The sequence below is a fragment of the Lipotes vexillifer genome, unplaced genomic scaffold (assembly GCF_000442215.2).
Source record: "Lipotes vexillifer unplaced genomic scaffold, Lipotes_vexillifer_v1.1 scaffold1359, whole genome shotgun sequence".
NCBI classification, from domain to species: Eukaryota; Metazoa; Chordata; class Mammalia; order Artiodactyla; family Lipotidae; genus Lipotes; species Lipotes vexillifer.
The window spans coordinates 836,463-853,553 of NW_006771596.1; the positions used below are offsets into that span (position 1 = coordinate 836,463).

The 17,091-nt window shown below is 52.0% G+C and overlaps 1 protein-coding gene across 1 annotated transcript in view; it reads right to left on the reverse strand.

Annotated features, from left to right (window-relative positions):
• The window catches only part of GCK (glucokinase), a 48,604-nt gene extending 38,160 nt beyond the window's left edge, over nt 1-10,444 (reverse strand). Inside the window, exon 1 of the mRNA XM_007446992.1 lies at nt 9,979-10,444. Within this exon, the coding sequence (XP_007447054.1) occupies nt 9,979-10,023 (45 nt within the window). The 5' untranslated portion in view covers nt 10,024-10,444. The remainder of the gene's footprint in view (nt 1-9,978) is intronic.
• Nucleotides 10,445-17,091: the final 6,647 nt, after the last annotated feature.

Here is a 17,091-nt window from a genome sequence, read left to right on the forward strand (position 1 = left end):
TTGAGCCTGCAGCCCAGCTGGGCACAGGCTGGGAGCAGAGGGCAGTCCTTGGAGGTGGAGCTGGTCTCCTTCCCTTCTGGGTGCCCAGACCAGTTCTGCTCTCTGGGGAGTGCTAACGAGGGAGGGTCCCTGGGGGCAAAGGATGGATCTGCTGGGTCCTTACAGGCCGGAAGCACTCCACCCAGGTCTGTTGCTGATGCCCTGTGAGGGACAAGATAGATGGGCTCCAGGCCAGGCATTTACACCTAGCGTCCTGTTTAAATTGCTTGGGGTGAGAAAAAGATGGGCTTCAGGTCAGACATTTACAACCAGCCTCCTGTTTGCACTTCAAAATAGAAATAACAATAGAAACAAGGTAAATAGCCAGGCTTTGTCTCCTGAAGACACTTTAAGATAACAGTCCTGGCAGGAGCAGAGAGGGGCTAAACCCTGTTTGAGTAAAGGATCAAGAGGTCGCATATTTCCCATCCTTGGGGCAAGGGAGACGCCGCACATGCACAGAAAGGCTCCTTGGGGGTCAAAAAGGAGGGGGCGCTACCCCATAATATGTGATGCCAAGGCCCCCCATAGGCCTCTGGGCTGGAACCCATCATGAAAGGAAGTTGCACGCGCACGTTGGGGAGGTCCTAGGGCAGGTCAGGTGCGGAAAAAGAAACCAGGTAATTGGCCAAAGGTAAACAAAGGCCCGGAAGAACTGACCTATATGAATGCTTTAACCGCTCCTCCTCCTCATTAGGGAGGACGCCCACACCCTTGCTCTCCTGGTGTGCATCTCTGCCTTACTTCTGTCTCAACAAACGGTTTCTCTGTGTGCTCTCCCACTTGTTGTACTGTGTCTCTAATAGTCAACTTGTACCCGTTTTTACAGTTTTTGCCTCCTTGAGAAATGCAGTTTTCATTGGGGGCAAGGGCCAGGGGAATTTTGTTTCTAGCCTCTAGCCCCTGGTGGTCTAGCAGCTAGGATGCCTGGTTTTGATCCAGGCTGCCCAGGTTCAATTCCTGGGCAGGGAACTAGATCTCGCTTCAAGCCACCACTCACTGCCGTCTCTCCAAGATCAAACAGGTCTCCTGCCTGGGCAGGGTGGCTGGCACAGTGGGCTGAGGGATGGGCAAGCCCAGGGTGCCCAGAGTGGAGGACCACGGCCTGTGCCGAGCTGGCTCACCACTCAACACCCAGGGTCCTGCCCAGGACTCAGGGGTCTGCTGAGCTGTGTGTGCCAGGGGTGTGTTGGAAGGTCAGCAGGCATCTACAGACATTCACGGAACATAAGGCCGTGGTCCTAAATGCACTTCTGCAAGCACAATATGCTAGGACGCCTTGGAGGGGCGGGAGCAAAGGAGATAGTGTAGGCAGTATCAACCCCGGAGCAGTGAGCAGTGGTGGCCAGAGCCCTGGGGCCTCTCAGAAGCTCCTGGTCCCCGCGTCCCCATCTGATCGACCTCCAGCTACACCTCACAGAAGTCTCCACACCCAGCCTAGGTGGCACACGCTGCTATTGCCCCACTTTGCAGACCAGGCGGGTGAGGCCCAGGGCCACGCAGATCTCACCAGGCCTCGAGGGAGCTGGCTCCAGAGCCCATGCAGGCTCTGCCCTCTCCAGGGGCCACCTCTGGGCTCATGAAGTCACTGCCTAAGAACACATGCTCTCACTGAACCCAGGTCTCCATCACTTACCCTGTGCGACTTCAGCAACTCACGGGGCTTCTCTGCCTGCAAAGCCCTCCTCTGTGAAATTAGGGGCAGGGCAGCCTCCGAGAACCATCGCCGAGAACAGCCAGTGGTTGAGCAGAGGGCAGACCTGGCCGGCGAGGACTTGGGAGCAAGGGCCCATGGCTGGGGCTCTTCCCCTCGGTGAGACTCCTGCTTGGGTCCAGCACCAGTGGGGGAGACTTGGAAGACCTGCCCACTGCCGCCAGCTGGGCAGGTGCAGCCTGGTAGGGGGCAGCCGAGGGGGGAAGGGCAGATATGGATTGAGTGAGAGACACGTGAAGAGCAAGTGCGGGGATGGGAAGGGGGTGGTGATCGAGAGCAGGGCAGCAGTGGGTCCTGAGGCATCAGGGCCCAGGGGCAGCTGGCCACCCACCTGGGAGGGTGGGTTCTCTGGCATTGTCTGCCCGCAACCTGACCCTTTGTCCCCCTTACCCCGCAGGACCACTCGTGTTCTGGGTACACACTCTGGCCTTCATGGACTCTGCAGCCCTGCTCCCCCCAGTGCCCCTCCCAATCACCTCCCTTCGGTCTAGCACATGGCTGGGCTGTCAGCACCAGGCAATTCCCGCTGGTTCCAGCAGCTGGTGGGACCCCCGGCACCCAGCTCGGCGTCCAGAAGCTGCCCTGCGGGGAGCCTGTGGGAGGTTCAGAGTCCAAGCACCCTGGCCCGCCCCAGCCCTCAGGACGGGACCTTCTGGCGTCAATGGCCGGAGGAGGATGAGCCAGGCTGGCTTTCTCAGGGGTCAGGGAGAGGCCTGGGCCAGGATCCCAAGTCTCGTGGAGAGGAGAGCCCAAGACCCAAAGAGAGAAAATGTGAACACGTGTCCAAAAAGCAAAAAAGACCATCTGAATCAGGGGGAAGTGGTCCATATTCTGGGGTGGAAGGTTCATCTCTCCCCAAGTCAAAACCCCCATGGTGCTTTTTTATGGAACTTGACAACTGGCTTTAAACTTCACCGAGAAAGGGGAGGCAGGAGCTGGCACCACAGCCGTATCTGAAACATGAGTGGCTGCAGTGAGGGATTCCTTGGAGCAGAAGTAAACAAACAGAAATGGACCCTCATCAGGCACATGTACTTGCTGGAACTTCGTCCCATAAAGCTGGCTTCTCTAAACAGCTCGATGGCCTGTACACAAACTGGTCACCAGGAAATGGCTGCTCTTTCAGAAATAAAGGAATAGAATACATGGCGCAAGAGAGGAGATGGTGGTGGTCAGATGACCAGGGACCTTGGTGGATGCCAAGAAGCTTCCCGGGAGGCCCCTGGAGGTTGAGGAGGGAAGTGGCCTGGGTGAGGAGGACGTGGGCTCAGCAGGGAGCCCTGTGCTGAGCAGAGCAGGGGTGCAGAGGAGGGGCCCGAGGGGACTCCAGTATGGGAGGAAACTGGGTAGGGGGCAGACCCAGCCCTGAGGGGCTGATGTGGGAGGCAGCAGGCTTGGGGGGGATGAGGGGGCCTCTTCTCAATGTGCACCCAGCCCGAGAGAGAGAGAGAGGGACAGAGACACAGAGAAGCAGCGAGAGACACACAGAGAGAGACACAGTGACAGCGAGACACACACACAGAGATGAAGAGACAGAGAGACGGACCTAGAGAGACACAGAAAGAGAGGGAAAGAAAAAGAGGCAGAAATAGACAAAGAGAGAGAGATAGGGAGATAGAGACACACACAGAGAGACGCAGAGACAGAGACAGAGAGACAGGAGAAGGAGAGAGACAGAGAAGCAGAGAGAGACAGAGGAAGAGCCGCGTCCTCCTGAGGATCAGCGTCCACCCATGAGACGGGAAGTGAGATGAAGGTGGAGGGGCCGGGCCAGGCTAGGCCTGCCCCGCTGTCGCGGGGATGGGGGCACATGGGGAACACACCTGGGCTCTCCCCAAAGGCTGCAGCGCAGCCCACAGTGGGGGCCCCAGAATCTTCCCTGGGGGGCCGCCCTTGAATGCAGCTCTCACCTCTCTTGCCTCAGGTGGCTTCAGGGCAGCTCTGCAGAAATGGGGGAGGCAGCCAAGAGCACTCTGTGCCTCTCCCCCGCTCCCACCCTCCGGTCCTGCTGCTGCAGGAGCAGGCGTGGGCCTGGCTGGGTCTGCACTGCGTCTCACTGCAGGGTCCCCTTGGCCTGCTCCTGACCCGAGAAGCCCCAGACGATGACGCCTCTCCAGAGCACAGTCATGCTGGGAATTTTAATGCTCTTCCTGAGGCGCCTGGACCCTGAGGCCTGGGATGCAAGGCAGCGTGCTCAGCTCTCCTGGGGCAGTCTCTGCTCCACGGCCTCCCAGCCCAGGCCCGTCACGGGACCGCAGGGACAATGTCTCACACTGCTCAGAGCCAGAGGCTCCTGGCCGAGAGGGGCCCACGGCAGGCAGGCACAGCCCCCGCCCCTGCTGCTGAATGAGGAAGAGCCGCGTCCTCCTGAGGATCAGCGTCCACCCATGAGACGGGAAGTGAGATGAAGGTGGAGGGGCCGGGCCAGGCTAGGCCTGCCCCGCTGTCGCGGGGATGGGGGCACATGGGGAACACACCTGGGCTCTCCCCAAAGGCTGCAGCGCAGCCCACAGTGGGGGCCCCAGAATCTTCCCTGGGGGGCCGCCCTTGAATGCAGCTCTCACCTCTCTTGCCTCAGGTGGCTTCAGGGCAGCTCTGCAGAAATGGGGGAGGCAGCCAAGAGCACTCTGTGCCTCTCCCCCGCTCCCACCCTCCGGTCCTGCTGCTGCAGGAGCAGGCGTGGGCCTGGCTGGGTCTGCACTGCGTCTCACTGCAGGGTCCCCTTGGCCTGCTCCTGACCCGAGAAGCCCCAGACGATGACGCCTCTCCAGAGCACAGTCATGCTGGGAATTTTAATGCTCTTCCTGAGGCGCCTGGACCCTGAGGCCTGGGATGCAAGGCAGCGTGCTCAGCTCTCCTGGGGCAGTCTCTGCTCCACGGCCTCCCAGCCCAGGCCCGTCACGGGACCGCAGGGACAATGTCTCACACTGCTCAGAGCCAGAGGCTCCTGGCCGAGAGGGGCCCACGGCAGGCAGGCACAGCCCCAGCCCCTGCTGCTGAATCCACACCAGCCACGGGGAGCCTGGTTCCCCCCACACTCAGGGTCTTATCACCGCTCTGCTCAGTGGAGCCATCTGCTCCTCCCTGCGTAGGGCCCTTTCCCAGAACACCTGCTTGGGGCCCACCTGGAGCTTCGTGTCCTCCTGAGCATCTGGCAGTAGCAAGGTCTCCAAGGGGCTTGGGGGCGGGGCATCTCTCCTGCTGGGGCCCCAGATCCGCTGGGACAAGTCCTGCCAGGGAACCTGGATGAGCATGCCTGCCAAGTGATGCAGACTCACCCCATCTCTGAGCCTTCTCCTCCAGCAGCAAGTGCCCAGGGCAGCTGGCGGGGGGGCTGAATGGAGGGAGGTCAGTGCCCCCTATGGCTCTCACCCCCACCCCTCATGCTATAGACTGAATTGTGTTCCCCCAAATTCATACGTCGAAGCCCTAACCCCCAATGTATGGTGTAAGGAGGTGGGGCCTTTGGGAAGTGATTAGGGTTAGATGAGGGCATGAGGGTAGAGCCCCCGCAAGAGGAAGGGATCAGAGTGCTCTCCTTCCCCCCGGCAACTATGTGAAGACACAGCAGGAAGGCAGCCATCTGCAAGCCAGGAAGGGAGCCCTCCCCAGAATCTGACCATGATGTCACCCTGATCTCAGACTTCTAGTGTTCAGAACTGTGAGGAAGCAATGTCTGCTAGTTAAGTTACCCAGATGGCAGCTGGGTAGACTAAGACACCTGGAGTGTTACCTTCCCAGCTTTCCTCCTGAAAAGTGCTCCCTAAACCCACCACATAAGGCAAACTGTACCGGCTCTAGAGCTCCCATTGCTCCCGCCCACCAGCAGAAGGGCACAGATGAGGGAGGGGGAAGAACAGACCAGGAACTTCCAACGTGGCTCCCAGGACCCAATTTCAGGTATCCTAGAAGTTGTGGCCATCAAGATAGAACTCCATAGCAACCTAAATGTCCACTGACAGATGACCAGATAAAGAAGACATGGTACATATATACACTGGAATATTACTCAGCCACAAAAAAGAATGAAATAATGCCATTTGCAGCAACATGGATGGACCTAGAGATTATCATACTAAGTGAAGTAAGTCAGACAGAGAAAATCAAATATCTTATGATATCACTTATATGTGGAATCCAAAAAAAATGGTACAAATGAACTTATTTATATTATAAACAGAAATAGACTCACAGGCATAAAAAACAAACTTATGGTTACCAAAGGGGAAAAGGGATGGAGGAATAAATTAGGAATTTGGGATTAACAGATACACACTGCTATATATAAAACAGATAAACAACAATCACCTACTGTACAGCACAGGGAACTATATTTCATATGTTGTAATAACCGATAATGGAAAAGAATCTAAAAAAGGATATATGTATCTGAATCACTTTGCTGTACACCTGAAACACTGAAAATTAACTATACTTCATTAAAAAAATTTTTTTAAGGAAAAAGATGATATTTTTAACCCATTTACAGATGATAAAACTATGGGGAAAAAAAGAGAGAGCTCCATGCCAAGGGAATGACTCTGTGGTAGGGTTCCACAGCCGCAGGCTGGAGGGGAGGGGAAGCAGCATCAGTAGGAGCAGGCCTGACCCCAAGGAGCTCTAGAAAAACCACCTAAGAAGCTGCCATCCCCCCAGGGAAGCCACTGAAAACGGTACTGAGGCCACACACTCTTGCAGATTATACGGGGATGACCACAGGTGATCCGACAGGTCACAGAGGCAAGATGAACCAGAGAAACAGAAACGGCAAAACCAGGACTTCCCTGGTGGCACAGTGGTTAAGCATCCACCTGCCAATGCAGGGGACATGGGTTTGAGCCCTGGTCCGGGAAGATTCCACATGCTGCGGAGCAACTAAACCCGTGTGTCACAACTACTGAGCCTGCGCTCTAGAGCTTGCAAGCCACAACTACTGAAGCCCGTGTGCCTAGAGCCCGTGCTCTGCAACAAAGAGAAGCCACTGCAATGAGAAGCCTGCGCACCGCATCGAAGAGTGGCCCCCGGCTCGCTGCAACTAGAGAAAGCCCGCGCGCAGCAGCGATGACCCGACACAGCCAAAAATAAATAAATAAATACATAAATTAAAAAAAAAAAAAAGAACGAGCAAAACCAGCAGCACTTCAGTTCCCTCCAAAGCAACCTGAACGCTCTCCTCCTGGGAGCCTGCGGTGGATACAGCCCCAGCCGACCATTCCACGCTACATGCTGGCTTGGGGTGGGTGTATCGCTTCCCAGGAATGCAGGGCTGGACCCGGGTGGGCCTGGCAGCAAAACCTCAGATCCTTAGGACGGCCCTGAAACCAAGCTGAAGAACCCCCGCCCCGCTCCCACAGCCCCCGGACAAGAGGTGGGTCCTCTGGGCAGCTAGGACAGACGGGAGGGGTGTGGACGTAGCAGCCCCACGCCTCCCTTGTCTGGCCCTGGCACCTTGTTAGCTGGCACTCTAAGGGCAGCCGGCACAGGCCTAAGACAAGCGAAAAAAATCAGTAATACTCAGGCCCTCTTTCTTTAGAGAGTTGGCACTTTGCTCATCGTAATTTTTCACATTGATTTTGATTCTTTAGAATTTGAATTAGAATATTATTTATCTTGATGACTGATGTCTTTGGTAGCCCCTAAGGCATGTGCCAGAGGCGGTGCCTCCCTCTCCTCTCTGCCCTGACAAGGCTGTCAGTGAAACACCCCTCCGTCCCCCACCAGCGATCTGGAACCAGCCTGGCTCCTGAACTGGGGCCAGCACGTCGCATGTGTGGAACAGAAATGGTTTACCGCGTGGAGCACTGTGTCCCTGGGACAAACGAGAAGGGGGCATGGGCCAGCCCCAGTCTGACGTGGTGGGCTCCCCACACCAGCTCCCCATGGCGAGCCACAGGCCCCACCTCCCACTGTTGCCACGCCAGCTCTCTGCTTGCGCCAAAGACCCCGCCTCCCTTCTCCCCAGCTGGCCTCCACGGCCCCTTTGCGCAGGATTTCTCATCCAAACTCCGGCCATCATCCCAGGAACCAGCAGACGTGGGCTTCCTGCTGCCTGCAGCTGTGGGCACCCCGACCCAGGCTGGTTGTTTTTCTCCCAACATCATCAGCTCTGCCAAGAGCAGAACGAGCCCTGTGTTTATGCTGACCTCGTCATTTCACAGAAGAAGGAGAAGAAAAGACATGTGAGGAGGAAACCATGCCAAAGGGACTGGATATGGGCCCTCTCCTCCGTCTCCCCCACCCCGCCTGGCTTGGGGGAGCAGGCAGGCTCTTCCCTCTGCCCTGTCACCAGCCCTGGCTCTGCTCGCGCACAGGGCTGGCTCAGAGGATGTCTGGATTTTTCTTTGCTTTGGAAAAAGTAACTGCTCTCCACTCCTCACCAGGAGCAACGGCCCTGAGGCTTCTTAGGAAACGATTCCTGCAGGGAAGAGCAGGCATCTGAGACCTTTCGTGATGTCTGTTGAGTCTTGCCTCATGGCTGGGCAGTTGGTTCTGCCACCAAGATCCCAGGCCCCAAGCCCCCCCAGCTGGGGCTCTAAACTCCCCAGACCCTCTACCCAACAGAGGTCACCTCCCTGGCCTCCTGGCAGCCTGTGACTTCCAGGCCACAGGGCCGGAGTCTGGAGCAGCAGGGAGAGGACCTGGTCTGCCCAATGAAGTCACTGTCTCAACTGGACAGCTACATGTAAAAGAATGAAATTAGAACACGCCCTAACACCATGCACAGAAATAAACTCAAAATGGATTAAAGACCTAAATGTAAGGCCAGACACCATCAAACTCTTAGAGGAAAACATAGACAGAACACTCTAGGACATAAATCACAGCAAGATCCTTTTTGACCCACCTCCTAGAGAAATGGAAATAAAAACAAAATAAAGAAATGGGACCTAACGAAACTTAAAAGCTTTTGCACAGCAAAGGAAACCATAAACAAGACGAAAAGACAACCCTCAGAATGGGAGAAAATATTTGCAAACGAAGCAACTGACAAAGGATTAATCTCCAAAATTTACAAGCAGCTCATGCAGCTCAATATCCAAAAAACAAACAACCCAATCCAAAAATGGACAGAAGACCTCAATAGACATTTCTCCAAAGAAGATATACAGGTTGCCAACAAACACATGAAAGAATGCTCAACATCATTAACCATTAGAGAAATGCAAATCAAAACTACAGTGAGATATCATCTCACACCAGTCAGAATGGCCATCATCAAAAAATCTACAAACAATAAATGCTGGAGAGGGTGTGGAGAAAAGGAAACACTCTTGCACTGCTGGTGGGAACGTGAATTGATACAGCCACTATGGAAAACAGTATGGAGGTTCCTTAAAAAACTAAAAATAGAACTACCATACGACCCAGCAATCCCACTACTGGGCATATACCCTGAGAAAACGATAATTCCAAAAGAGTCATGTACCAAAATGTTCATTGCAGCTCTATTTACAATAGCCAGGACATGGAAGCAACCTAAGTGCCCATCGACCGATGAATGGATAAAGATGTGGCACATATATACAATGGAATATTACTCAGCCATAAAAAGACATGAAATTATTTGTAGTGAGGTGGATGGACCTAGAGTCTGTCATACAGAGTGAAGTAAGCCAGAAAGAGAAAAACAAATACCGTATGCTAACACATATATATGGAATCTTAAAAAAAAAAATGGTGGTGAAGAACCTAGGGGCAAGATGGGAATAAAGATGCAGACCTACTAGAGAATGGACTCGAGTATACGGGGAGGGGGAAGGGTAAGCTGGGACAAAGTGAGAGAGTGGCATGGACATATATACACTACCAAACGTAAAATAGATAGCTAGTGAGAAGCAGCTGCATAGCACAGGGAGATCAGCTCAGTGCTTTGTGACCTCCTACAGGGGTGGGATAGGGAGGGTGGGACGGAGGGAGACGCAAGAGGGAAGAGATATGGGGACATATGTATATGTATAACTGATTCACTTTGTTATAAAGCAGAAACTAACACACCAGTGTAAAGCAATTATACTCCAATAAAGATGTTAAAAAATAAAAATAAAATAAAATAAAATCATTACCGAAGTCAATGCCTCATAATTCACTCCCAGCAGGTTGTCCCTAAAGCACCTGCACATACAATCAGATACTGAGGCACAAACACTTGGTCAAGTTAAACAAACCACTGAATACAGGAACGTGTAAGAAGCACTTCTAGAAAACAGAATGCAGCAGAGAGCTACCTTTTCCTTCTTGGCGATCTCCATCCTGGCTCTGTCATCCAGCATTTGTACCGCAGCCCGCCCGGGGGAGCTGGAACCCCTCAGTGTTCCCCAACGGGCTTCCAAGGCAGAAATATCCCCAGGCTTCTCCCAACCAAGGGTCACGGCCGGCCCGAGTGTCTGGTAGAATATGGTCCACCTTCTGGCTGGCTTCTGGCTTGAGGTTCAATCACAGAGTTTCCTCCTTTTCATTGTTCTCCAGCAAGCCTGCCAGCCTTCTCTTCTGGGTCCCAGTCGGGACCCTTCCCCACTGAGGCCTTGTCAGGCCAGGTATGGGTGGGGCAGGGCCATTGCCGGGCTCCAGAGCTGGTCAGCACTGGTCAGCTTTCTCTCCGGGCTGTGCTGAGCTGTGACGGCGTGGTGTTCTCTAGACAGACTCAGCAGAAAAGGTCCTCTTTCCTCCTGTGGCTGGGGGACAGCTTTTGAGTAATTAAGCTGTGGGCGACTGTTCTTTTCTCACACCCCAACCTGCTTCCCTGAGGCTCAGTCACAGCCCAACACTTCCTGCTCTGACCAGGTATGGAGTGGGGAATTCTCCTGCCAGGGCTTTCTGCCCTCCTGCGAGGGCCCACGCTGCCATGGCAACCAGGAACAGGCCTCTGCACTCACACCCTCCAGCCTCTGCAGGGCTGACCATCATGTCATTAGAGCTGCCATGCAGAAAACTGGGGCTGATGGCAAAAGGCCTCCATCCCCATCACCATAGCGACAGCCCAATCGCCTTATCACCGCAGACTTTGCCACCTGTCCAGTTCCCAGGGCAGGGTCACAGGGTCTTCCAAATTCATGTCCTAAGGAGGAGAGGCCCCCTTGAGTCTGGGAACCAGAGGAAAGGGAGCAGGTGGCTTAGCCAGTGGCATTGCCACACGTGCCCAGGCCACCCTCAAGCTTTGGTCACTGCCTTCCCTGACTACCATCTGCAAATATGAGCTCTGCTGGGATCCAGCAGAGGGAGAGGGAAGGAGTGGCCGGTGAGACCTCTCCAAATGGATACGCTGAAATGTTTTTAAACCAATTTCGTATTGATGGTCATCTGGGCAGTTTCCGTTTTCCCCTGTTATAAATCTTGGCCTTTTACCAGGGTCAACACGTGCATGTGTTTCTCCTGGATGCTTCCTAGAGGCTGAATTGCTAGGTCCAATGCTGGGCACATTTTATGATTGTGCAGACAGGACTACATTGGCCCCTTCAAATGGTTTCACCAATTAATCCTTCCAGCATCATTAGGAGTTTGACTCCATGCTGGCCAGTCCTTGAGATGATGAATCTTTATAACTTTTTCTTATCTGTCATCTCATTATCATTTGAATTGCAAAGTGCTGGACACCTTTTCATATGTTTATGGTTATTTGTATTCCTTTTTCTAAGGATGATTTGTTTATATTACTTAACTGTTTTGTTATTGAATTGTCTTCTACTTTTCAATTTGTATAAACTATTTTTATATTCCATCCATAATATCTATTAATCCTTTTCTTGTTGAATATGCTGTATTACCTATTGCTAAACATATGGCTTGATCAATGGTGTCTTTTAACACACAGAAGTATTTCTTTTTTATGAATTTGGCTTGCTTTCTTTTTTTGAAGCTCGTGTCTTGTTAAGAAAAGCATTTCTGGGGGCTTCCCTGGTGGCACAGTGGTTGGGAGTCCGCCTGCCAATGCAGGGGACACGGGTTCGAGCCCTAGTCCTGGAGGATCCCACAGGCTGCGGAGCAACTAAGCCCGTGCGCCACAACTACTGAGCCCACACACCACAACTACTGAAGGCCGCGCGTGCCTGGAGCCCGCGCTCCGCAATAAGAGAAGTCACCGCAATGAGAAGCCCGCGCACCGCCAACGAAGAGTAGCCCCCGCTCGCCGCAACTAGAGAAAGCCCACGCGCAGCAACGAAGACCCAACGCAGCCAAAAATAAAAAAATATTTTTTTAAAAAAGAAAAGCATTTCCCACCCAAAATTAGAAAAATGTTCTCCCCCATTTCCTTGTAATATTTTTCCAGTATTTTAAAAATGTTCAGCACTTTGGCCCCTCTGGAATTTGCTTGTGTATAGTATGAGGTAGGAGTCTAACATTTGTTGGCTATCTTTTCCCCACTGATTTGTATTGATAACTGCACCACAGTTTATGCTCCATTGTTGTATTTCTCTGTTGTGAGGGAACGGTTCTGCTCTGGTCACCTTGCAGGTGTCCTCAAAGGCCACCAGGCCAAGTCTGGGACCACAGCTAATCTGAGCCTGTCAGAACACTTTGTGATGCTCCAGGAACTGAGGTTGGACTTGTGAGGAGCTGCTCTGAGGCCACCTCCCACTCTCTTCCACATCTGCCCAGGAGGCATCAGGAGGGTTTCCCCTCATCTCTGGTTCCAAGATGCGAGGCTTTCTGTCCCTGCCCCCAGGGTGTAGCTGCCATCTAGAATGGGCTCCCAGGCAGAGGTGATGTCTTGGGGTGATTTGAGGTGCAGGAATCCAGCTCTCTTTGGTTGCGTGTCATCCTTTCTGGTGCATAGGACAAAGATGGGAAGTGGCACATTTGGTGGGTTTTTTTCTCTTTCCTTCCTTCCTTTTCTCTTTCTTTTCTCTTTCTTTCTCTCTCTCTCTCTTTCTTTCCTTTCTTTTTATTTTGCTGCCTGTGTCAGCAACAGACTGTCTAAATGTAAAAGTGGCTCTCGGTACTCTGCCTGCCTTGGCCTCAGCTCTATGAGCTGGATGTCTCTCTGTCCGTTCCTGTAGATACCGCATTCTTTCAGTTGGCACTTTTCAGTTTTTTGATATCTGGTGGGAAGGGATCCCTTCCTTTTATTTTCCTACAAAAGTTTCTTTACCATAAGGCTTTTATCTTTCATATAAATCTTAGAATCTACTCTTCCCATTTCACTAAAATAATGCTGTTGATCATTTCATTGGAAAGGCACTGAATTTGTGGATTTGGGGATCCATTTTAGAGAACAGACATCTTTATAATGTCAAGTCTTCTCATTTCAGAAATGTAGCCAGTTGCCCTGTTTGTTCAGATCTTCTCTTATGCCCTTCAGTTGAGCTTCATTATTTTTCTCTTATAGATCACACACATTTCTTATTAGATTTATTCCTAAAGAAAGGAAATATATTTATATGGAGGAGAAACTGTCATTATAAGTATACTGATTAAAACATTTATGATTCACAAAGTACTTTTGTATTCATTCTGTCATTTGATCAGACAGTCTTGGGGCAGTAGGCAGGGGTGGTATCATTTTTACCACTTTCAAATGAGTTCACTGAGACTGGGGATGTTGAAGGATTGGGCTGCAAAGGCTCACCATCCCCCAAGGACAGGGGCCGAGGCAGTCCTCATGCATTAGTCCCAGGTCCTGCTGCATAGCCCTGTGGCCTCCCTGGCCACAGATGACTGGAATGTCACCTGATCCAAGGGCAGCCACACTGCACACAGGTCAGAGCCTTGGGAGTGACCTCACAGGAGACATTTACCCAACAGGGACTACTTGAAACAACAGGTGATTTTACGGGGGCCTCAAACTGGCACAATCTCTGAACATTCAAGTCTCCATAGGAAAGTCCTGCATCTTCCTCCCTAGGGTGAGGCAGAGGATGGTACATTCCTGGGGGAAGTATCTGTGGTGCCGGAGGGAGGAGCGTCTTCAGGGCTCCCCTTGCTTCCTCCCCGCCCCCCCAACCCGCCCCTGCAGCTCCGGGACCTTGTGCTTCAGCCCCTCACTCTGCTAAGCCCCCATCACCCCACCTCTCCCCAATTTAAACCTGCCTACCCTGGTTAGCCTCTCACTTTTTGCCATTCTCCTCCTGCCCTCTTTGTGTCATTCTAGTGAAGCTCATATAAACATATGTATTTCATCTTCTATGTTTAAGCAGAAGTTTGTACCAATATTGTTTGGGGTTCACTGACCTTTTTAACCTGGGCAAATCCCACTGCTTCTCCCAAGTGTCAAACAGGAAGCCCTGGGCTTTGCTCTAATTGGACGGCCTACCCTGCCGGTGTGGGGAGAAGGTCTGCATTGATTAGCTGAGACGTGGGTCAGGTGCCCATCTCTAGACCAATCTCTGAGGCAACAGGGATGGGATTGTGTTGATTGGCTCAGACTTCCTGGCACCCATGTGGAAACAGGGATTGTGGGGCTGGAAGTGGGTGGGGAGGGGGCTCTATCGCTTGCACTTTCAGATTCTTAGTCGTGACTTTTCCTTTATGACGACTCCTGTCCTTGCTTTCTGCTCTCAGAGGTCCTGGGGACCAGGCTGCTGTGAGGCCCAGACTCCTCTTTCATGGTGGCTGGCTCTGCCCCTTTCCCAGGGCCTCTGCCTGCCCCGCTTCCCCCCTTCCTATTCTGCAGACTTTCTCCCACTTTCTGTGCAGGGCAGCACCACAGGAGTAAGGGTGCCTCAGATCAAGTCCTGCCTAAGTGACCATGTATCCAGAGTGGGCTACACATCCATCCCTAGATCCGGAGCAGGGGAGGGGTGCCTGGTGGTACAAATACAGCTCCTGGGAAGCCCCTGCAGAAGAGGCAGTTCTGAGGGTGCCTGTCCCTCTATTTCAGGGAGCTCCCAGCTGCCTCCTGTCTTCCTTGGCTGTGATCTCTTCCAGCCCACTGCCTCCAGGTAAACCTTATAGTATACCCGGTCCTCTCCTGCTCTGTCATCCTCTGTTCCCTCTCTGCTGGTGGCAGAGCCATGTCTGTGCCTGTCTTCCCTGTGGCCTGGAGAACTGCGTGGGAGCACAGGACACGTGGGTAAGCAGTGGTGGTAGTCAGCAGCCTTCCTGGGGGCTGGGTCTGCTAGTAGACCCTGGTTGATGGCATCAAGTCCGTGCTCCTTAGACTTGGTGAACTACTAAGAAGGTGTAGGGGAGGAATAATTCTCCTCTGCCCTCTTTGGCTCGCCAGCTGGGCCTAGGAACTAAACTGACATTAACAGAAGAAAGGCATACAGGTTTTATTTAAATTTTTACCTGTACAGAGGCGCCTTCATGAGAGAATGAAAATCCAAAGAAATGACCAGAGAAAAAGCTTTTATACTTTTATAAAAAAAACAATAAATTTGTGAAGAACTGACAGGACAGCGGGGCTGGGGGTTGGGAGAGTAAATTGCAGAGAAGTGACTAAGGAAAATGAGGGTTGGTTCAAAATAATCAATATGTCAAAGCAACATATTTAAGGTGACATGCTCTGAACTCCTTTGGAGGCCTGACCACATTGGTGGCCCCTTTCAGGGCCCCTTTCCTGGGTAGGCTGTGGAGGCTGGTGTTAGGCTTAGAGTGAAAACAGCCCTGCTGCCCTGGCCTTGACTGGCCTGACAAGGGGGTACGGGGACCAAGGCCACTGAATGGCTGGTTTCCCCCCTGGGCTGGGCCTCCTGGAGTAGTCCCCTCAGCCAGCTTTTATCCAGCTCCCTAGAGGGTTCCACTGTGCAGCTAAATTGAGTGCCTTCTGAGAGCTGAGCAAAGCCTCGAAGGTGGGTGGCTGCCTGCCTTGCCCAGTGGGGGCGAACTTAGAGAGCCTCAGCCATTTGTCATGGGCAGCCTTGTTCCAGTTCTGTCTGCAGGGCCCAGCAAAGGAGGGGGGCCAGGACTCCAGAGAAATGTGCCATCTCCACAAGTGTGGATGCTGTGTGCATAACATCAGCGCCCTGCCCTACAATCTTTTCTATCCCCACAATTGCAGACTTACAGGACAGCTGCAAGAATGGTACAGTGAAACTCCTGGATACCCTTCATCCTGACTTTTTAAATTTACCATATTTGCTTTACCCTCCATATGTATCACAGATCTGAACCCTTTAAGAGCATGTTTCAGACAGGATGGCCGTTTACCCGAGTACTTGTGTGTATTTCCTAAAAACAAAGAATTCACTTACATAACCACAACACCATAAGCAAAATCAAGAAATTAAAACAGATACAATACTAATCTTCAATCTATAGACCTTCCTCAGATTTCAGCCTACCATCAAATCTCCACTTCCCACAGCCTGCAGGACACCTGTAACCCACCATGACCTCTCCTCCTTTTTGTCATGAACGGTAACAATACACGTAATCATCATTGTTGTTACTTGTTAAACAGCTACTATGACTAGAGCTTGGAACATAATGTCTTATTCCCAGCAACATGCTTATGGAAAGCGTATTTTTCCAGTTTTACAGATGAAAGAGACTCAGAGGAGTTAACGGTTTGTTCACTTTTGTGGTTTTGTGGTCTGCGGAAGTGCTGGGACTGAATCCAAGTTGGGTGACAGCTGGGGTGTTGGAGTGGAAGATGGGTCTTGCTATTCAGTAAGATGGATGAGCTTGGGGAGTTGGTAACCACATAGGCCAAGCGAGGCTTTCTGGGGTGATGGAGGACAAGCAAAGCCAGAGAGGAGGGAGAGCGCTGCTAGAGCTGTGAAAGTTTGTTACGTGTTTTGGTGTTGACGTGTGTTTCTTAGGAGCAATATCCTTAACCTGAATCTCAGTTTCTATGTCTGTAAGGTGGTAATAATATTTTCCTGTTTTTGTGAGGATTAAATGAGGACGCATATGGAAAGTGCTTGGTGTAACGGAAACGTCAAGACAATTACTATTACGTGTCACGTGAATACATTTAAATCTATTCCAACCCAACACTGTCCTGATTCCTCCTTTTATACGACTTTTAGTAGCAAAGGAAAAGGAACTTTGAGAACTGTCTTCAGAAATGGCTCTCACCCGCCCCCTATAGGTCAACCATGTCAGCGCAGTCACGATGGGGCTGCACTAACAGCTCCCCACCATCCCGTGACACTGGCCTGGCGTTGGCCAAAGTCTGTTCTTAACGTTTAGTACCAACATGGATGGGATGTGGGAAAGCTCTCTCCACCCTCTGCACTTGGAAATAGCCAGGGAAGAGGGTCGGTGAGGAAGGTGCTGAGTGAAAGCAGGTGGTGGGAACTTCCTTCAGCCACAGGAATATTTAGAGCCATGGTTCTCTAAGCCACTGCTCCCCAGGGTGCATTTGGCAATGTCCAGAGACATTTTTGTATTTCTATTTATTTGTCTGTTTGTTTGTTTATTTTTGGCCACACGGATGCAGGATCTTAGTTCCCGAC